The 23,215-nt window shown below is 43.9% G+C and overlaps 1 protein-coding gene across 11 annotated transcripts in view; it reads right to left on the bottom strand.

The window, feature by feature from the left end:
- The window catches only part of SUGP2 (SURP and G-patch domain containing 2), a 33,198-nt gene that overhangs the window by 9,827 nt on the left and 156 nt on the right, over positions 1–23,215 (bottom strand). For 9 of the 11 annotated variants that reach the window (XR_012501599.1, XR_012501600.1, XR_012501601.1 and 6 more), the window contains exons 1-6: positions 22,963–23,094; positions 21,395–21,526; positions 16,967–18,574; positions 13,974–14,094; positions 5,183–5,670; positions 4,014–4,125 (exon numbers count right to left, since the gene is read on the bottom strand). Coding sequence is in view for 6 of the 11 variants with exons in the window: in XM_074350353.1 (XP_074206454.1) it covers positions 4,014–4,125; positions 5,183–5,670; positions 13,974–14,094; positions 16,967–18,574; positions 21,395–21,526; positions 22,963–22,993 (2,492 nt within the window). In the remaining 5 variants the exon portion in view is untranslated. Of the gene's footprint in view, positions 1–4,013; positions 4,126–5,182; positions 5,671–13,973; positions 14,095–16,966; positions 18,575–21,394; positions 21,527–22,904; positions 23,095–23,215 lie in introns of those variants that run through there. The other 2 variants (XM_074350357.1, XM_074350359.1) reach the window with 2 other exon arrangements.

Here is a 23,215-nt window from a genome sequence, read left to right as displayed (position 1 = left end):
CCAATGGATATTACAAGGTGTATGAAGCCTCTATAGTCAAAATAGCAGAAAACCGAAACAAAACAAAGTGAAAAAAACAGCATGGTACTGGTCCGTGGACAGACAGACCAAGAGAAAGGCCAGAAACACAGTATTTGATGAAGGTGGCCTCTCAAGCCACTGTGAAAAAGAATCTTTTAAATGAATAGTGTTGGGACAACTGGGCAGCTTTTTTAGAAAAATATTTAAGTTGGATCTATGCTGTACTTTTTGCTCCTAAATAACCACACAAAGATTGGAAATCTAAATGCAAAAACCAAGCCATACAAGTAGTGGGAGAAAAAGTATAAATGTCTTTATAATCTGAGTGTTGGGAGATTCTTCCTAACTGTAACTTAGTATCCAGGTGCAATAAAAGAAAAAAATTGATAAATTTGACTACATAAAACATTTCTGCATTGCAGAACATACCATAAGCAAAATGAAAGTTAAATATCCAATTAAGAAGGAAATAAATGCAATTACATTACAGGTAAACACTCGTAGAAACTAAGAATAAATCCAAAAAGCCCAATCGAGAAAAGGGCAAAGATTAAGAACTTCTGCCCTCCAAAAGACTGCTAGAATGAGAAAACAAGTCGCAGACTGGGAGAAAATATCTACAAATCACATATCTGATAAAGGACTTGTATTAAGAATATATAACAAGCTCTCAAAATTCATTAATAAGTAAACAAACAACCCAATTAAAAAATAGCCCAAAGATCCAAAAAGACATTTCACTAAAGAAATAAATGAGCACATGCAAAGATGCTCAACACAGTTATCTTCAGGGAAACACAAATGAGAACCACAGTGTGAAACCCCCTCCTCCACACTGGGAGGGCTAATGTGAAAAAGACTGACACTATCAAGTGCTGGTGAGGATGAGGAAGAACCAGAACTCTCATCCAGGCTGCTAGACATGTAGAACTGTGCCACCACTTAGAAAGGCAGTTTGGCAGCCAGCCTTTCCCTGACTCAGTATTTCACTGGAGAGAAATAAAAGCAGACCTTGTAAATAACTGCTCACAGCAGCTTTATTTGTAATCATCCCAGACCAGGAACAACTCAATGCCATCAACAGCTGAAGGAGTAAATAACTGGTCCAGCCACACAATGTGATACACAGCATTCAAGAGTGAACTATGGATACACACAACATGGCTGAATCCAAGTAATTATGTGGAGTAAGAAGTTAGACAAAAGGAGAGAACAAACTGCATTTACATATAATTATAGAAAATGCCAACTATTTACAGTAAGAGAGCACGGATCAGCAGCTGCCTGCAGGAAGGGATGACAAAGGGGATAAGGGAACTTTTGGGTCATGAATGTGTTCATCATCTTGATGGTGGTGATGGTTGCACAGGTGTAAATACGCATTAAAACTAATTAGACAAATATGTGAAGTTTATGGCATGTCAATTATACCTCAACAAAACTTTTTTCTAAGAGGATGAAACTTTTTTCAAAATAACAAAGAGCAAATGATATGAACAGTTTACATAAAGATATAAAAATGACACTTAAGTTTATGAAAAGGGGTTCAAAATTTTACTTAAGAAAAATGCAAACTAAAACTTCATTGAGAAAATGAGGAATGTCTCATAATCCCACTGGTTCAAAGGCACATCAAAAGGTGGGGGGAGTGCGGACAGGCACTCATGATACTGCTGGGAGAGTGGACCCAGGGAGGAAAACCTGCACTACCTATCAAAACTTAGTTTGCATTAATCCCCCTTCTGGAAGATACCCAATGGCCACAAACACAAAGCAACTGTGCACGAGGCTAAACAAGCTACAAGAGCGTGCTGAGTCACTACTGGGTCCCAGAAACGCTCCAGGAAATGTCAAGTTTTAAACTGTATTCTTTTTTTTTTTCCCTTGGGATGGAGGTTTAAATTTATTTATTTATTTTTAATTGAAGTACAGTCAGTTACAATGTGTCAATTTCTGGTATACAGCACAATGTCCCAGTCATACATATACACACATATATTTGTTTTCGTATTCTTTTTCATTAAAGGTTATTACAAGAAATTGAACATAGTTCCCTGCGCTATACAGAAAAACTTTTTAAAAAAAAAAATCTATCTTAAACTAAGGCATGCCTCTCTAGCACACTGGGAGCAGGTGTGGCTGCATGTGGAGGATGACACAATGGAACAGAGATGAGGGTATAGGTGGGACAGGCAGAGGGGAACTTCTAGATATGCTGTAAAGGGAAAAAATCAAGGTGCAGAAGAGTCTATTACACATAGACGACTACTTACTGGTGTAAGAACTATGAGGGAACATACATACACACACACACACACAAAAATGAATGAAAATGGTATCCCATTGATGGGTAGAGGGCATGAGACTTCTCTGAACTTACCTCTTCTAATTTTTACTTTAGAGCCACATAAATGCTGTACTTATTTTAAAAACTGTTTAAAAGGATGTGGGAAAAAAAGCACCCAAACTGAATTTCAGCAGAAACAAAGGAACCTGAGTGTGTATCAAATTGATGACAACCACAAACACAAAATGAATTAACTCAAGCAGCTAAGGAGCACCTTAGAGATAAAAATTTTCTAAAGGAAAAGAAAACACAAAATCATTTGGCCTTTACTAAACAGGTGTGCTGTTCGGTGAAGTCTTCTTCAAACTATTCTACAAGCACTGGGGGACAGAGTAAATCACCTTATCTGATGCTACTGTAGTTTCCTGGGGTCTCCATGCGGGAAAGGAGGAGAAAGTGCTATCTGAGGAACACTGCTCAGAAAAGGCTGTCAGAGGGTAAGGAATAACCCCAATCCCTGGCAGTGCCAAGTGCCCAGGATAATGCAGAGTTCTCTTCCAAACTGTAGTTTTCACTGGGGAAAAAAAGAGAACTGATGAAATGCTCCTGGTTGCCCTTCACTGAGGTGTCCCCTTTGCCTGGTCCTGCCAGTGTAAGGTCCCTCATACGTGGGCAGCCCAACTTTGAGGTCTGTAAGGCCCAGCAGCCCCCAGGTCTGTAAAAGGCAGAAGCAGGCTGAAGTCCAGCAAGGCCATCAGTGCTCCATGTAGCTGGTCTGAGTCCCACAGGAAGGAGGCAACCCCAGTGCATGACTCACTCAAGGTCCCAAACAAGCTAGAACTGCACGCTTAGTTACCGCTGGGCCCCAGAAATGCTCCAGGAAACGTAAAATTTTTACCTGTATTCTTAATTAAACTAAGGCACAAGTGTCTAGCATGTTGGAGCAGGGCAAGGGTCTAGATTCCCTAGCCAGCTATAGGATACAATCCACAGAGCACGGGAACCCCACTCACTTCAAGGGGAGCCCAGCAGGGTTATGGCTCAGTACCAGGAACACATGGCCCTAGGGGGCCTTCCCCTGAAGGAGAACCTGCACCCCACAGGCAGAGTGGGCTCCAGCCCTGGTTCTGTCACCTTTGGGCTGCGTAGCGTTGAATGGCCACCCTATCTGAGGAATGGAAAGGACAATGGTGCCCCCTCTTGGCACAAGGGTGCCAGGCCTCCACACGTGGAGATGCTTGTTGCTCACACCCAGACCAGGACCCATCCATCATAGTACATGAGCAGAACATTCTCATCCTGCCCAGAGCTGCCAGCAAGACCAGGGACAGTGTCCACCCTCCTCCTCAGACTCACAGGCAAGGACACACCCTCCTCTTTGCCTCCACACAGGTTCTAGGGAACATACTAGTCCCTCTGCTGAGGTGTTCTCTCCCCCTTGCCCTGGCAAACATCCATTGAGTCTTTGGATCTAGCTCCAACTCCCCTCCAGGGAGGCTTTCCTGATGCCCCAGATGAGGGCCAATCTCCCAATAACCCAAACAGATGCTTCTCCCTAACAGCCCTGAGCTCAGTGGAAGTGAAGTCATGATTTATCCTGGGCTGATCTGTGGGGCAGGAGTGCATCTGCCAGGCTGTCCTGTGGGCTTTCAGGACACACATGGGGTGAACACACTCAAGTCAAAGGGGCATGATGGGTACGTACCACAGGTCAGGGTTATCGGTGCTGTTTTCTATGCTGAATTGTTCAATCTCTGGTCCCACCTGAGCAACAAATTTAGCAAGTTTCTCCGCAGTCTCCATTGTTTTCACATCAACTACAAAACAAAGCAATTGTCATGTATCAGTTCTGAGCTGTCAATTCCCATGTGAACATTATGGGGCTGTGGAGACCGACTACAAAGACGGCCCCTCATTGCAGCCTTGCCCTTTGCCACGTGACTGTGCAGCTCTGTCCAGAAGAGGTGAACTCTCTTTTCTCTCCTTGAACTGGGGCTGGCCCGGGGACTCTTGCTGGCTGAGAATGGGACAGAAATGTGGAGACCAGGCTTCAGAGGCCTCAAGCACCCCACTGCCTCTCCAGGATGCTGAATCCTGACTGTCAGGTGAACAAACACAATCTGGCTGCTAAAGGGGGACAGGCATGTAGCCCAGTCATCCCCATCACCTCAGCTGGCAGTCCCAGGCAACTACTCTCTGCCTGCAAATGCATTTGCAGGCCCAGCCCAGCTGACTCGGAGCAACACCGGATGTCTCCTCTTTGAAGCCACAGTTTGGAGTGGCTCGTTACATAGCAACAGCTAGAGAATGAAGCTGTTGGGTAGATTTTTTCCCTCTACATTCCCACTTAGTGCTGAATGGAAAGCACAGGCCAGGGGGCAGGCCTGTTGTGGAAGGAGACGTTAACGGCTGGGAGAAACATAAGAAACTGTGGGTCAGATAACCCTGAGAAGGGAAATAGAGGGACCCTGGCAGGGAAGAAGAAGCAGAATGAGAACAAGGGCAGCCTTACAGAACATACATGGGCAAGAATAGAGAGAAATGGATCAAGGAGCTCAAAGGCCCAAGCATGGGCAGATGGCACACCCTGCTGGCCAACAGGATGACCTTGAACAGAATCACTGGGCAGCACCTCATGTCAGCTCCACACTCAGGACAGGAGGAAACATGCAGTGGGATTCTAGGGCTGGCCCCTCAAGAAAGCAAGGAGAGTGCCTCTGTGAGCACCACCCTGGCCAGGTTCCTTTCACTACTGCCTGCTGCCCAGCCCAGTGCAGCCCAGCCCACTGAAGCCATCCACCTCAGCAGAGACCCCTGGACGTTGATCAGTGTTGGGGCTGGGGCTCAGAGAAGGGGAAAGGAGTGAGAACTCACTGTCAGTAGACGGGCAGGGAGAGGAAGTCTGAGGGGCTTCAGAGACATCCACGCCTACTGGCTTCGGGCATGGATCTGAGGCTTCTGGGCTGGGGTCCCGAGGAGAGGGTCTGGCAGGATCTGGTGGATAATCCTTGGCAGCATCATTTCCATCTGGCTGAGGCAGCTTTCCCTGCAAGAAGCCTGGAGCCTGCCGGCCATGGTGTTTCAACCTGGTGCCTGAGGAGAGGAGGGTCTGGGTCCCGGTGGTTGCTCTCCTCACCTTCCAGCCCCGGAGTCCTTGAGCTCGAAGCAGCCCCCGCCGCCGACCCGGGAGGAGTCTCTTCTTGAGGCTCCGAACTGCCCGGGCATACAGCATGGCCCGGACTGCACACTCGGCCGCCATCGGCTTCTGATCTGATCCTGGCAAGGTCTGGCTCATTCGCTGCATTTCTGCCAGCTTCAGCTTGTAATATTTATACTCCAGACTATTGTCATCAGACAAAAACCTATATAACAAAACACGCACAGCAGGACATTTGTGAATACACCAGCACGACCAAATTGTTGCTGTAAACATATTTCCGTAAACCTTTTGTACTTGGTTACCTCCCTGCTTTTGGAGAGTCCCTGCCTGGCTCCAACAAGTACCCAGAGCTGGGCCCTGGCCATCCATCCTGCTCAGAGTGACTATGGGGGAACCAGGAGATATGATGGAGCACTGGTCGATTCCTCCTCAATTCCTGTCATCAGCAGCCATGAAGGAGTTTGCAGCTCCTGGTGGCCTCACGAACCAGTCACCCTGGAACCATGGAAGCACTGTCCTACTAGGGAGTGGCAAGCATTGTTCTTGGACACTGTTTCTGGGAGGTGATGCCCTTCAGATGGTGGACACTCAGTGATCTTTTAACTGAATCGAGGCCAGTGTGGCACTGCTGTGAAATCATGTGCCAGAGTCATAATGAGAACAGTATAGAAAAAAGGAGTTTGAGTTACAAGTACTGACACAGAGAGAGATCCACAGCATGGAGAGCAAGCTATAGAAGAATATCAACATCAATACAGACCATGTGAAACTGCACTGTGTACATACACATATATTTGCCTTTTTCACATACGCTGAAAGAACACAAAACAAACTTAAGAATTAGCTCTGAGGAATGGGTTAGAAAGGAGCATGGAGAGGGACTTTCACTTTATTTACTTTGCTGACCATTTCATTAGCACCTTCTTTCATCTCTATTAACTCTTCGCTTCTAGTCTCTGGCCTTTTTTCACCATTTCTTTCTAGCTTCATGAGTTGAATGCTTATCTTCGGTCTATTTCTGATAAACACACCCAAGGTCGCACTTTTCCCCCAGCTGTTGTTGCGGCTGCATTCCATATGCAGTGCTCTCCTTGCTACTTCCTTCTGAAGAGCTTTTAACTTCAATTCTAATTCTCTTTCATTCAAAAGTTATTTACAAGCCTGTTTTATTTTGGCTGTTGCTGGTTGCAACTTTTATGCATTGCATAAAGTGGCCCACGTAATTCCTTTCCTGGGATGTGCTGTATGTAACTTTCTCCATGTCCTCATTCATAACAAGTCTTTTGTGAATGTTCGTTTTCAGTCTGTGTTAAAGAATGAGTATTGTTTGGTGAATACAGCAATACTTCATGTGGCTTTCAGACTGCCTGATGTTGAGATCACATTAGATGAGGTTCCCAATTACCAATAACAGAAGCTGACTGGAAGCGAGGTGGCAGTGCACAGCAGGATGCTGGCAGCACCATGTGATGCAGCATGTCCCTGGTGAGCAGCTCCATATGAAGCTCCTGTTGATGCTCTCTGCACAATTAAGGTCTGGGTGGATGTGAGGAAACAGGCTGTGTGCTGGCTCCTCCACTGCCCTGGACACTCTGTTGGCCAACAGCAGCATCCTGCAAGATTGAACCCTAACAAGCAAGTGTTCCCACATAAGGGAAAGCTGATCAACACATGGTTCTCAAGTCAAACGCAGCCCCAGCAAGGCCACTCCTCATCCAGGGCAGAAAGCACAGTCAGTGCCCAGGTGACCTGGATCCCACAATGTAAGTCCCTTTCCCCTGGATGGTTCTGATGCCAAGTGCAGTCTGAGAACATGAGTCACAAATCCATCTCCCCCAGTTCTAATGGAGCACATCAAGAGCACAGAATACTCCCAAGCTAGTCTGCCAGGTTCAAATCCCAGTGTAGCCACTTATTAGCTGTGAGATTTATGAATTTTTCTATGCCTCAGTTTCTTCACCTGTAAGGGACAGGTAATAATAATAACCTACTTATGAGGCTTGAGTTATATACCTTTCATTTTAAGGAAAATGCTTTGAATACTGCCTGTTCAACAATTATTAGTACATCATCTCTATTCATTTATGACCATTCTCTGTATTCTAAATTTTCCACACCTTTATTTGGATGACATCTACCCATCTCAGGGAAGTATATTCAAGTCTCCTACCACAGTAAGGATTTCCAGTTCCTCTTATACTTCCAAATGTTTACATAGCTCATAGCCACGTGTGGTTCCAGCAGTGAGATTCCCAACCATTGAAGCTCATGATGACTTTCCCTTGTCAGTAACCTCTTTTTGCCCCTTTGAATGTCCTTCTGTTTTGTCTGAAGTAACATTTCCATATCTCCTTTCTCTTCAGTAGCATTTGCTTGGTATATGTGTTCCATCTTTGTGTTTCACTCCCTATGTTTTAAGTGACTCTGATGAGGAACCAAGAGCTGCTGCTCTTATTGATTGATTGATCTACAATGTTGTGTTTATTTCTGGTGTACTGCATAGTGATTCAGTTACAGATACATACATATATTCCTTTTTGTATTTTTTTCATTATAGCTATTACAAGGCATTGAATATAGTTCCCTATGCTGTACAGTAGAACCTTGTTATCTGTTTTGTATATAGTAGTTAGTATCTGCAAATCCCAAACTCTCAATTTATCCCCCCCATCCCCTTTTCCCCCAGTAACCATAAGTTTGTTTTCTATGTCTGTGAGTCTGTCTCTGTTTTGTAAAAAGTTCATTTATGTCCTTTTTTTAGAGTCCACATATAAGTGATACCACATGGTATTTCTGTTTCTCTTTCTGGCTTACTTCACTTAGTGTAATAATCTCTAGGTCCATTCATGTTGTTGTAAATGGCATTATTTTATTCTTTTTAAGGGCTGAGTAGGAGTCCATTGTATAAACATACCATAACTTCTTTATCTGTCAATAGACTTTTAAGTTGTTTCCATGCTTTGGCTTTTGTACATGGTGATGCTATGAACAGTGGGGTGCACGTATCTTTTTGAATTAGAGTTTCCTCTGGATATAGGCCCAGGAGTGGTACTGCTGGATCATAGGATACATCTATTTTTAATTTTTTAAGGAATGCCCATACTGTTTTCCATAGTGGCTCCACCAAACTACATTCCCACCAACAGTGTAAGAGGGTTCCCTTTCCCCACACCCTCTCCAACAGCTGCTGCTTTCAAACTTGAGTCTCTGGCTAATAAAGGCAGCATCAACCTGCAGAAACTTGTGTATTCCTAGTAAGGCTGAATAAATTCAAACTCTTGTTTCCTATCTGCTGCTCTTTTCTCTTCATTTTTTTTTCTTTTTTGACTTTTCATTAGACTGAGTACCTTTTGCTTTCCTCACCCTTTTATACTAGTATGGAAGTTCTAAATCCCATTTCTATGCCTTTAATGGGAATAAACATTTAAGCTCTTATTTTCTGTTACTGTCCAGAGTTACTCACTAGCTGTATCCTTATTCTAAACAAGCCAAGAGCCCTAGCATCCACTTCCCTTCTTCCCCTTGCATATTTAATATTTAGATAATGTGGGATTTTAGGGTTTTTCTCCCCTAGCATCAATTATTTAGATTTTTGTGTTCCCTTTGGGGCCCTTGGACAACCTTGCTGAGGCTAAACAAGATTCTTGGCCACCTATTTCTTTCTGAGTCTATAAACACGTGGACCTAGTGGGCTGTCCCTGGAGTGCATAGTCCAGGAAAGGTAAGGGTCATTCCAATCCCAGGGACAATCTAGAAGATGCGAGAAAACAAAGCATAACATGTTCCTTCAGCTCTACTCTTGCACTGTTGGGACCATTCTAGAGGCTTGTTGCTCCACAATGTCTCTCACAGAAAGCGGAGGATGTCTACTTCTTGGTGCTCCAGATGAGGAAGCAAAGTTTGTGTGGTATCTGTCTGTACTACGGACATGCTAGTGCACCAGAGAGGCAGGCCTCTTTGGCAAGAGGCAGCAGTCAGTTCTGCTCACAAGGCTTGGCTGTGAGGCTGTGAACAAACCTAAGTTCGCCCCTCCTCGTGGGGAGAGGGAGTCACAAATTCCTGCTGGACCTCGGAGGGTGGAAATAATAGAAACCCTTCTTACATCTGCTTCCTAAGGTCTGTCCTAACTAATAAAAAGAAACTATTATTAAAAAAAAAAACAAACCCTATTTTCGAGTTGGGAATCTCCTGATCGATGATAGAATTCCTCAAACACTGGGGAGGAAAGTAAGCTAAATCCCCATCTATCTTCATAGGGTGTCAACACTAGTGCATAAAACTGGTAGATCAGCAACCTAAACGTCTACTGACAGATGACTGTGTGTTTATACACACATGTGCACACAAGTGTAATGGAATATTAATCAGCCATAAAAAAGAATGAAACTGCCATCTGGAGCAACATGGATGGACCTAGAGATTATCATACTAAGTGAAGTAAGCCAGAGAAAGACAAATATCATATGTTATCATTTACACGTGGAATCTTAAAAAATGATGCAAATGAACTTATTTACGAAACAGAAAGAAACTCACAGACATAGAAAATAAACATAGGGTTACCAAGGAGGGAAGAGGGGTAGGTGGTATAAACTAGCAGTCTGGGACTGGCAGATACAAACTACTATATATAAAACAGATAAACAACAAGGTCTTAATGTATAACAGAGAACTAAATTCAGTATCTTAAAATAACCCATAATGAAAAAGAATATACACATGTATATATTTGTATAACTGAATCACTACATGAGAAATTAACACAACATTGTAAATCAACTATACTTCAATCAAAAAAAAACTCAGACTATACATTTAAAAAAAAAACCTGATAGATCAAGAAAAGGTAACAGGCTTATCATTTCTAGAGATACAGAGGTAACTATTAAAAGCAGCTTAAGGAATTAACAGTGACCGCCTCCAAGGAGTGGAATTGGCATGGGAATGGATTATGGTATAAATATTTGCCGTTTGTGATTAGTTTAATTGATTTGGCGGGGGGGGGGGGATCACAAACAAGTACTACTTTGACTTAAGAGTTCAAACATACACACCAAAAACCTAAGTTTACTAGTTTCTTAACATTGGTTTTTTTTTGCATCACATTCTTTCTCCTTATGGTCTCGGGGTAATTTCTCCTGAAGGAGTTCACAAGTGATCAATGCTCAAAGTTTAGCCCCCTAATTTATTCTTCAACCAGGTCTATTCTACTAGCTAACAACTGAGATTTTTAATTCAACAATGAGATTTTTTTTTGGCAGGGAGGGTGTAACTCAAGTGGTATAGTGCATGCTTAGCATACATGAGGTCCTGGGTTCAATCCCCAGTACCTCCTCTAAAAAAATAAATAAGCTTAATTACCACCCCCCACCAAAAAAAATAATTAAATAAAACAATAAATAAATAAAATATTAACAAATAAAATGTATTTAAAAATGAGATTTTTCATTTCCAAGATCCTTAATTGGTTCTTTTCCATAACAAGCAGTTCCTGTTTCATGGATACAATATATTATTTTCCATTTAAAACTATTAGTTACATATATGCATTTTTAGACAGTCTTCTTTTTCTTATAGTAACTCTGTCTTCTTAGGTGTCAGCTCTATTGAGTTTGATGATACTCCTTCATAATGCTGATTTTCCTCAAATACTTGGTTTTTAGCTCAATGCTTATTCTGATTTGTACACCCCTCCTACCACCACCACCACCACCACCACACACACACACCTGACTCTGGCTATGGTTCTGTTTGCCATCCCAGGCTGTCAGTGATCATAAGCCTGCTGGCTAGTGTGCAGTGGTCATGCCCCCAGTCCTCTCTGGATCTGCTTCCCCTTTAGCCCAATCATCTCAGCAATCACCTGGAAATTGCCCCTGAGTCTTCCAAGTCTAGATGACATCATACCCAGAGGATTTGGTTTCTGCTTTCATCTGTCAGTCTGAGGCTATCTAGCTTCCTTTCTTCAGCATGAGCACTGGTTAAGCCCACAGAGCCTGAATGTGAATCTCAGCTCTGTCCTTTACTAGCTGTGCATCCTTGAGGCAAGAGACCTCTTTTGAGCAAGTTTTGTCTGTAAAATAAGGATGACAACATATCTACCCCAAAAGGTTGTTTATGAGGGTTCAGACAGCTTCAATCAGTAAACTGCTTAAAATGGTACTACATGCACAGAAAACAAGTGTTTGCTAAATAAAAGTATTCAATAAAAATGAATACACATATGTTCATGTATGACTGAAGCATTATGCTGTACACCATAAACTGACACAACATTGTAAACTGCCTATACTTCAATAAAAAAATACATATACAAAGACAAAAAAAAGTATTCAATAAATGATACTGGAGCAATTAGGTTATTGGTGTTTTTTTTAAAAAAAAAAAACTTCTAAGTTACATGCTTATCTTATTCAATACATGAACATAATCTAGATGAATTCCAGAATTCTGCAAAAATAAAACCATAACAAGTTCCAACTCTTCTGGTAAATCATGCTGGTTAGGACCAAAGCCCTGGTACCATTACACAGAAATTTATACCTTTCAAGCACCTTTAGTAATTACAACAGCAAGAATAGTTTGGTATGGATACAATGTTGACTACATCAGACCTAACAGACCACTCAAAAAGAGGAACTACAACTACAAGTTCTATGAGTAAACACATAATCTCTTTAATTAACAAAAGAACATAAGGTCAAACATCACACTATGAAACTATTTTTAAGTCAAAACACTTCTGTGAGGGCACGGAACATGTATGGAGCGGCAGTGAGAGTGTCAACTGGGACAAATAACGCATGGAAAGGAACCTGATGATAAAGACCAGTGGTCTCCACCAGGAGCAACTCAGTCCCCCAGGGGACACTGGGCAATGTCTGAGGTATTTTTGACTGTCACAGCTGGGATGGAGGGTTCTACTGGCATCCAGTGGGTGGAAGCCAAGGATGCCCACGACAGTTCCCACCACAGAGAATTATCCAGCCTCAAATGTCAATAAAGCTGCAGCTGAGAAACAGACAGATCAAATGCCTCTAAAACGAGCTTTGCTTTTAAACCAACAATTTCATTCCCAGATATTACTGTAATAAACTGACAGAAATAAAAGCAAAACTTTGTTCATCATGTTATTAGAATGTAAAAATCCACCAATCAGCAGTGGTTTAAGTGTAGGGTACTGTGTATGAAGGAATAGTACACACTAGGCAATAATAAGGACAATTATGTTAAGTTTAAAATAGGACACAACAACTGAGCACACACTATAGGGAAAAAAATGGGAGAGCTCTGAGTAACTCCATCTTTGCCTTTTTACTATTCTCTATTTTTACAAATGGCATATGCCCCTTTGATCTTTTTTTTTAAGTTAACAAAGCATAAAACTTTTCCACTTCCATCAATATAATCTAGAGATAATCCTAAACACACATGAAAGTGTGACACATTAAGCTTTTCTAAGAAAAAAAATTTTAAATAGTGTACAATCAAAAACATTCCCAAAGACCAACAAGAGAGGAATGGCTAAATAAACTGATCACCTATTCTATGGATCAGTAAATGCAGCCACCTGAAATGTTTACAAAGAATAAAGAATATGAGCATTTTCCTATTATCTAAAAGAAGCAGGGTATATTGTATCACAGCTATGTTACACATGTAACACAACTATGTTAAAAACCAAACAGTCCCTAATGAGCAGAATGACTAGAAACAGACACCCAAAAATGTCAATGGACGTTACTAGGCACATGGGTGGCTTCCCCCAACTTTCTGTTCTTCTTTACTTTCTCTAATAAGCAAGTACTATATTTATGGTGAAAACTTTAATTTTAAAAAGTTGTTCTGTTCAGGTGAAGAGACAATAAGGCAAAAGGAAAAGACAGTTTAGCCAACAGTAGCAAGAAATCACAACTGCTGTGACATATTCCTCATCTTACACTTGCTCTTTGCGTGCACCTCTCATGTCATCCTCAAACCAGCACAGCAGGGACAAGGAGCTCCACACCCACACAAGAAGCCACAGGGCAGGTCAGCAGCAGGGCTGGAGGTTGAACCCATGTGAATCTGACCCATCCTCATGCACTCCCCACTGACTGACACCACCACTCAAAATAAGCATTCTCACCCTCGGCTCTGGACATCATCACAGCAACACAAAACATTGCTGTGCACTTTATGGGAGGGATTGAGAAGAGCAACATCAACTATCAGAAGTGCTCAGGAGTCCTTGGGAAAAAGGAACAGTGTCAACTGAAAAACTGTATCAATCAGTGAGGAATGGAGGTATAAAACTATATGGAGAGCCCCAGTATTTAACGTACAAGGAAAAACTGTCTTTTCAATGGATGTCTGAAGGGCTGTACCAAACCAGGAGTCTAAGTTACACATCAGAAGAAATTGATACACTTGGGGGTGTTACTGTTTATACAACCTACATAAACATGCAAATTTATTCTCAAAAAAATAATAAACAAACAAAAAAACAAATAAATAAATAAATACCAGTAAGCAGGGTCCTCCTTAAGAAGAGCTCTCTCTTTGGGAGACAGGCTGCCTCCGACGATTCGTGTGACCAGCTGGTCAATGGTGTCCACCACCTTGTGATCTGCTCGCTGGGGGACCGCTGGAACATACAGAAGAGCTTTTCTGAGAAACGCACTTAACCACACAGGGCCTGGGAAAACCAGGACAGAATCAGGGGCTTAGGACAGAACCTAAGCAGGCACCAGCAGCTGAAATCCTCGTTCCCAAGAGACAAGCATTCAAAGGAGGAAAGGGGCCTGTTATTCCAGAAACCAATATGCAAACTATCCTCTCAAAAGCTGTAACAGCATAATCACTAGGAGAGAAACAGTCACAAAGTTACAATGACTGAACAGAGCAATATATACACAGTCTAGTCTATAGAAGGAAATGATGTGTAGCAACTCCGTACCACCTTTTGCATATAGTTCAACTTGAATGTTCACAATATTAAGGGGAAAATAGAAAGATAAAATGTATCTAGGTAAAATAGATAAATAGCAAGGTCCTACTATGTAGCACAGGGAAATATATTCAATACCTGTGGTGACCTCTAGTGAAAAAGAATATAAAGGAGAATGTACATATATGTAGCTGAATCACTGTGCTGTGTTCCAGAAACTAACACAGCATTTTAAGTCAACTATACTTTAATTAAAAAAAGGTATCTAGGTATAAAATATGTAAAAAGTATACTAGGTTGCGATTTCCAATACGAAAGAAGAAAGAAAAGATACATAAATATAGACACATAGAAAAAAGATTAGAAGGAAATATACTAGAAAGTTAACAGAGATTATCTATGGGTGGTAGATTTATCAGGGATTTCATTTTTTTTGTGTGCTTTATCTATAAAAAATAAACACACATGTGTTTTGTAATCAGAAAACACACATAAATTTACAAAAAAAAAAAACCTTCCCAATTAAAAAAGTCAATGGTCCCAAGGTAAGCGTTGACAGAAAATACCTGCTGAACGTATGAAAACATTTTTTAAAGTGTGTATTTCCTCCAATATGACTTGTAATTTACAATGCCACCAGCCAACACAGAAGTGCATTATATTCTCAAATACTAAGATTGTTTAGGTTTTCTGATATTTGCTAGTTTTACTAGCACAGATGGTCTATTTATTCATTCATTCAATAAAAATCACCCTTGAACTGGAGAGGTTTCCCAGTTTGTTCTGTGGAATGGTATTTTAAACATCAGTATGAGTTCTTAACACAGGATGAGTCAGTCCTTCAACTGTAATGTTATCTCCCCTCTGAAACTGCTTTCCTTTTTTTGTTACTGGATCTCATTTTATAGAACTGCTATTTTTACATGATTCTACAAAAGAATAAGAGGTTCAAAGTCAGAAGCTTTCAAAGACAATGAAATTTTGTGGATCACTGCAACCATCTCTAGAGATGACCATAGTCAGAAAGTAGGTCCTAGCTTTGACGCAGCAATTATTCTGAGAACACCTCCTTTAAAAGAGGATTTTTTTTTTAATTTTAGTGAAAATAATAGTAATAATAAATTCAACCAAAGAAGCATCTCTAACAGAAATGTAAGTAGTGGTAGGGCAGTGCCCCATAAAAGATGGACACTGGTGCCATCTACCTGCTGACCAAAGAGTCAAGGCTTGCAGACACCAATTACATGAGAACCCAGCTCTGCTCAGCCTCAGAAGCCTCTAGTAAAAAGCAGCATGAAGCCAACATCAAGGGAGAGGCGAGGTAAATTTACATTAAGTCAAATCATGACGCAGCAAATGCTGTAGAAATACAGAAAAGTATGACAAGACTGCAGCTACAGGCAGGCCTGCATAGCAGCACAACCAGGGGATGGTGGTGGGAAACTTCAGGTTATGGGGGACTTTTCTGTCCTTCCTACAAAGTTCTTCAGTATCATTGTTATACTGACTTTCCACCACACTACTTTGGGGGTGTGGGGAAGACGGTCCTGCTTCAGCCCTGAGCCCCCTTCTGGAAAGCTCCCTGTCTGGGAGTAGGTGTGGCTGCCTATCCATGGCAGGACCTACTCAGTGCCTGCTACAGTCAGGGCTCCACTAGGGTGGAGAGGATTGAAGAGATTCAAGGAAAAATGAGACTCCCCCACTTGGCTGGGGCAGTGGAAGCTGAAAACTCTATCGGGGGAAAAGGCACTTCCTCACTGGCCACATGGCCACTATGTATACACTTAACCTCTAGGATGTCTGGGCTGTGAGAACATCCAGGGACCTAAGAGGGAGAGAAAAGGGACACCAAACAGCCAGTTGTTTCTATTTCTATTACCTTCTTCTTGGCCTTTCCCCTTCCCAGTAAGCCAACTGGTTAACTGCAGGTTACCAGGTATACCTAAGTATCTCTCAATCTCCAGCCAGTCTAGAAAAGTGAGTGAATGAAAATGTGCCTCCACAACCTGGATCAATCTAGCTGATTTCTGCCTGTCCCTCAAAACAGCTCAAACATGGCCTCCTTGACTCCCCAGGCCGGGCTAGACTGGGTTTTGTGATTTCCTTCCCTCACAAGCCTAGGGAATCATTAGGGACAGTGTCCAGCATTTACTCTCCTTTCAGTAAAACCTTGGCGGGGGTGGGGGGAAGGGAGGGAAAGGGTGCTATTAGAATAAGCTTCTTAACCTTGGCTGCACGATGGTACAAACACCCCAGAAAGTGCAAGCAAAATTGTGCACAAACACATGTGCATCTTCTCTGGCAAGGACCATAGCTTTTCATCAGATTCCCAGCCACAGTCTGTGACCCAGAAAGCCTATGGACTTCTGTGGCAGACAGAAGATTCCTAATACATGCTTATAGAATGAATGGCAGATGGGTATACTGGTCACTGTGAGTTTTCTACTAAAATTCTGATTTGTTTCAGCTGGCTAAAGAACTTCAATGTACAAATCTCAAAGCGAATGAGAGACATTATAAAACATGAAAAACAATCACAACAAATAGAAACTTCTGTTACTTTCCTTACCATCACTCAGACCACCCAGAGCCTTGGCCTGAATTTCGGGTTTGGCAGGAGGAACCGTTTTCTCCTCATCTCGAGTTGGCTCGGTTTCGGCTTTCTTAACCTGGAGTGGACACCCACTGCTGACCAGCCAGGCCTTCAGGTGATCAATGTACTCTCTTCCAAACAGAGTAGAGTCCTCGAAGTTTGGAAATGAGGCAGGAGAGGGAGCTACATCTTGGAGGCCGACAGCTTCTAAGATTTTCTCTTGCCGGAAAGAAGAGGCCAAGGAGAATGTCTGTCCCAAAAGGGCTAAAGACTTCCGGCAGAGAGAATTGGTGGTCTCCAGGGCAACAGCCAAGTCCAGAGGGTTACTGAGGGTCTTCATCTTGACACTCAGCTCGTAGGCATTGCAGGCCATGAGCAGTGGTGTGACACTCTTCAGAAGCCGGTCTTGAAGCCTCATTATGTATTTATCAAAGGGCTTTATGATTTCAAAAAAGCAATTTTTGGTCTTCACAGCACCTTTGTCTAAAAGCATGTTTAAAAACTCATTATCAACTCTGGGTGTTTTCAAAGCAGAGTGCTTTAAAAATTTGATAGTAAAAAAGCAAAAATCTCTGTGCTCTGGTTTTAAAGAACATTTGAATGAGGCAAGCATTTTAGCACAGGTTTCGGTTTCAAGTTCAAAGAGAGTCTGGAAAAGCTGGGAAAATTTAACATCATCTTTTATGGTGTGGAATCCTGCCCATTTGATTATTTCTATCCCAAATCTCGAAAAAACATCAGACTTATCTATGAGGTCGAAGCTCATCTTTCTTCTGGGGAGCCGAATATCCTTCAGATTAAGCCCCAAAGGGATTTTCTGAGTGGGGAATTGGATATCTCCTGTTGCTGGGTTTGTCCCCAGGGTCACATCAGGACTTGGGGTGGTTTTCTGGATTTGGTTAGTGCCCTGAGTTTTGGGAGTGATACGACTTAGAGTGGGTACCTTTTTGGTGCTCACATTTCTCAGTGTGACAAGTTTCCCGACTCCCGCTTTAGGCGTGAGCAGCCCTTGGGTCTCCCCCTTTCCTAGGAGGGCACCTTCCTGGTCAACAATGTTTAGACCTCGGCCTCTGCCCTGGACTTGGCCACCGGCCCTGAGCACAGAGTCTGCCTCCCCTGGACGGTCCACGTCATAATCCCGACTCTCTTTCTCCAAACACTCTTTCTCAATCAGCCTGGAGGAACCAAAGTCCCCCAGTAATGCAGAAGGGCCAAAACTATACTCCTGTGACCAAGAGGATTCTTGAGAAACTGCGTGGCCAAAGTCTTGTTCCCAAGAGCCACGGAGTGCAAACTTCCAGTCCTGAGAACGGAAATGTCCCAATTTCCGGTGGCCAAAGACCTGGTCTCGGGAATCAGGGTGGGAAAATTCCAGCTCCCGGCCACATTCTTTGCGAAAATAGCTGTCGTCACTTACTGAAGAGTTGCTTGATCTGAAGGAAGGTCCTGGAAATACATCACCTCTCAGGCCTTCTCTCCCAGTGTCTCGAGGATGAGCTACAGATCCCCCCAGAGTGTATCTGCTGTCACTGTGAATGTCATCATACATATCTGCTCTGGCTCTTGGGACTGTCCTTAGAAGCTCTGAAATAAACAATCCAAAAAGAAATACAAAGGTACTTTAGACCAGAAGTTGCAAACAGATGGTCCACAGTCCAACAGCCAGGAGTACTTTATCAGCCAGAGTGCATTTTAGAAATGCATATTTGATGCCAACATTTAAAATGTGTGTGGTTTCACTTAAAAATCTAGATTTACTACTTATAAAAACAGAAGACCTACAAGCACTGGGCCTGCATTTGCCCTGACAAGTCCATGGAGGCTGGGCAGCAGTGCCCCTCACTCACTCAGATCTCCTGCCCTGGCTCTGTTTCACGAGCCCTCTTTTGGACTCAGGGAAGGACGTGTGGTCCCCCCAAAAACCTGGACTTTATCGTGACCAGACCACTTGTGTATTTCTATTTCTATCAGCAGACAGGTTTTCTAGAGGCTGCCTGCCTTCCCCACTTCCTAGGAGGAACTCTCAGCCCACAGTGCCACTGAGGCAAGAGCCACATCTGACACTGCACCCACTACAGCTGGCTAGGCCATGGCCGAGCACCTGACCCAAAGTTGGCTGACAGGCTCCCTCAGAAAGGTCCAACACTCTGAAAGAACAGAGACTGAGGCAGATAAGAGGGAAGGCAGAAGCTAAACAAGCCACAACAGCAGAGGCCATAATGGAAACTGAACAGTGTGTGCTTTTGTCCTCTTCTGTGTGGAAATGAGGAAAATAGGAAACTATATTTGCATTTTCTCATTCATGCATAAACTGTACGAAGCTAGGAACAGAAGTGAACTATGGGCATATGGCAACAGTGGGTCTCAGGGAGACTTTGCACAGAGTGCCTTTCTTATTCTCTGGCTTTTGAATCAGAATCTACTACCTCATCAAAGTCAAATGAAAAGAAAAGTGAGCGAGAGAGAGAGATGCTAAGAAGTAGTGATGGGCCGAGAGGCCACAGGAAGCCAGGGCTTTGTATAAATCTAAGTCTTTTTGTCCAACAAGTACTTACTAAGCACCTACAGTGTATGGGCACTGAAGTTACAGCAGGGAAAGGAGACAACAAAGTCCCAACCTTCCTAGACCTGTTAGTTGAGTAAGGCAAACAATAAACAAAAAATTCTTCAGGTGCAAGAAAGCACCTATAAGAAATATCAAGCAGGCGGGAACATGAAGAAGTAAAGCCACTTTCAGACAGGCTGGTCAGGTGGGCAGCTCTGACAACAATGTACCTAAGCAGCAGAGGCCTGGTGTGAGAGGCTAGAAAGTGCAGTTATGGGGAAAGCCTTCCAGGTAAAGGGAATGTGAGGACAAAGCCCTGAGGTAAGAAGAGGAGGGGACAAATGTGGCCAGAATGGAACAGAAGGAAGGAGAGGCAAAGTGGTAAGAAGGCAGCACCTAACTCTGCTGCACACTGAAGTCCCTGTGGACCACCCCTCTCAACCAGGCATTCTGATTTAATTAACTAGGATGAGGTGTGACTTGGGCATTAGGGTTTTTAAAAGGTAGAGATGTTTCCAAAACCATCTAGCATCCTATTGGGTTCATAGCCTCCCCTTCCCTCAATCTTTCTTGAAGTAACTAAGGTATGTATTGGTATATGAGTCTCTAGGAAAAGATAAATCAAAATTTTAAAATATATATGTATATACACAAACGTGTACACATACATATACATATGTATATACATATACACAGATATTTGGATGTATATGTATGAAAACATGTAAGTGTTTAGGATTATATACATAGGGCTAAAAGAATTGAAGGATGCACAAAATACCACTGACACGGTTACTTCTGAAGAGTAAAAGCAAAAAGGCTTTTTATATCCTACTCTTAACTACTTAATTTTTCTAGTCTTTTGAAATAGGAATGTTTTTGTGTACCATTATATAATTTTTGAAAACTCAGAATCTGGAGACAGTCTCTGAGCTTCAGTTTCTCCAGGTCCAAAGCACTTAGACTCATTCAACCAATAAGGAGGAAGCCTCCTCCACAGCTATACTAGCACAACAGCAAGCAGCACAGGCCCAAAGCCTGGATGAGGCCAGCCCAAGGCAGAGGAGCAAGTACACAGTGTAAAATCAATGCCAAGGCTTACTAAGGTCTCCTAGGGGGAGGCACCTGTGAGCTGGGTCTTAGTGCCTGAGGGAATTAACCACACAGAGCTGGGATGAGGGATTCAAAACACAGTTAGGCACACTATATCACAGAAACATGAGGCCCAAGGCAGGGGATGAGGGCTAGGAGCCTCGTGTGCCATGGTGAGGGACCTTCACACTGTCCTGCAATCTTTGCAGGCACCATTTTTGATTCTGCTGGTATGATGTTTCAAAACTTTGCAAAGGAAATGTTTTCAGGCAGAGCCTACACTCAGCAGCTCCACAGCCCCTCTGCACCCCACGCTCTCCTGTCTTGTATACACCAGTTACCTGGCTGCTCCTGTACTTGTCTGAGGCTCTAAGCCCAAAATGGGGAGCCCCAAGAGTCCAAGCAGATCTGTGGGGAGGGCAGATTCAAGGAGAATGAAGCCAGAAGCTGAAAGACCTTTCAGGAGGAGATTCTGCAATAATTCAGGTAAGAACTAGTAAGAGCTCAAACCTGGGTAGTGATGGTGAGCCAGGAGATTTAAGAACCCTTCTTTAGGTGGGGGAGGGTGCCTAGGGAAAAGCAGCTCTGGATAATGACAATACCTCCTTCTATATAATGATTTGACAGGTGGACCAAGAGAAAATTTTATCTCCCCTTAACAAATAAGAAGGTAGGATCAGAGGAGTTGCAATTTGCTTACAGCATTGAAATCCTCCTGCCCTGACCCTAAACACATGCCTCAATCCCTCTACCCCCAAAAAATTTACCTTGAGCTTTAAACTGAAGAGCTTCACCTACAGCCTCACCACTGGGGTCCATATGATATCGGTTAGCCTTTTCTTGCAATACAGCATCAAAAGTCTCCTGTGTGATTCTCCTTGCTGCCATGTTTCTCTGACCTGTAGTGAGAAGGGGGAAAAAAAGACACTAAGAGTGACAACTAATGCTCACAGAGCCTGCTCTGTTTCACCTAATCCTCAAAGTAACAAGGCAGTAATCCATAATCTGGCACGGTACTTCAGAGGGAGGCAGAATTAATTTGAGGGGAGCTCTGCCCTCATGAACCTCAAAGGTGTGTGTTGGCTGAGGAGCAAGGCAAGCATGTTGAACCTGGACAATTTATTCTGCTTCTCGGAGCCTATTTCCTCAGCCTCTTAAAAGTAGCTCTATAAAAGCAGTTTTGTCTCCTGGGGTTGCTGGAGGACTGCATGAAGCAATACACGTAACTGAACACAACAGTGTAGGGGAGTAGGAGCACAACCCCTGCAAATGGTGGTTAGGAAAGATGTGATCTTTCCCATTGCTATTTTCCCGTTTCACAGAAGAGGCTCTGAGAGCTGACTTCCCTCTGAGAGAGGCCTCTCAGTGAGTGGGTGGAAAAATCCCTGACCAGTGACCAGCTTACTCTGTGTCAGGTCTTGCTGCAGGGGAGGGACTCCCACGATCCCATTCACTTCTTGGAAACAACCCAGTAAAGAAGTGGGTCCTATTATGAATGAAATGATACAAAACTGGAAAAGGGAGATTCAGGCTAAGTGACCCACCCAAGGTCATCCAGCCCAGACTGTAACCTGGCAAATAGGGCACTGGTAGTGGGGACAAAGCCCTGAGGGCTGAGAAGAAAGAGACTGAAAAGCAACATTGAGAAAGCCAGTGGCGGTGTCCTTAACCACCAAGATATCCCTTTCATCTTGAAATCCCAGCTTCAAAACCCAAACCTATCCCAGCCATATAGCTATTTCTTACAACCATCACCCTCTTTTCCTATCCTTCCGTCCTTTTCGTGGGGCGCCCCTTGTTCTCTGCTGTCGAAGGTCAGGGTCTCCCAGCCAGGTGGCCTGGGATCAATTCAAGCGACCTAATCTTTCTGTGCCTCCGCTTCCCCATCTACAGAATGGGCAGCTAATGGTGGGGGTTGCTGTGGGGATGGAGCCAGTTTAAAAAATGGCAAAAAGCCAGATACAGCGCCCGGCCGCCGTTATCGCCCCACCAGAGGGGCTGCTCCGGGCTCAGGTGGAATGAATGAATGAACGAATGAACGAATGAACCCCTCTGGGCGCGGCCCGCCTCCTCTTGGTCTCCGAGAACGAAGAAAAGGGGACGTCGGGCCCGGGAGGCCTAAGACCGCCCCCCAAGCCGACCCGGCGGGACGCGGCCACAGCGCAGCTCAAGGGCCGAGCCCGCTGCGCCATAGCGGGGACCTGGGATTCCTGGGATCAAGCCCAAGCCCCCCACTCCGGGGCCCACCCGTCGACGACGCCCGGGCCCGGGCCTCACCCCGAGCCCACCGCGCGCGGAGCCGCCCCCGCCGTCGCCGCCTCCTCAGGTTCCTCACCCGCCGCCGCCACCGCGCGAGGCGGGGACATGCAAATGAGTCAACGGTCTCCGCAGCGCCGCGCCGCGCAGGCGCAGGCCGCCGCCGAGCTCTGATACACAGGCGCAGACAACCGCCGCCAAGCCCTACTTGCGCAGGCGCACTGCCCCGTCTTGCGGGCGGACACTCCCGAGGCAAAAAACTTCTCTGCCGGGGGCGGCGGCAACGGGAAGCGGCCCAGAAAAGGAGGCTAAGACGCGGCCGTCGCAAATCT

This window comes from Camelus bactrianus, chromosome 22, assembly GCF_048773025.1.
Source record: "Camelus bactrianus isolate YW-2024 breed Bactrian camel chromosome 22, ASM4877302v1, whole genome shotgun sequence".
Classification (NCBI taxonomy): Eukaryota; Metazoa; Chordata; class Mammalia; order Artiodactyla; family Camelidae; genus Camelus; species Camelus bactrianus.
Note: the sequence above shows the minus strand (reverse complement) of the source record. Positions and strands in the feature narration are given on the sequence as shown.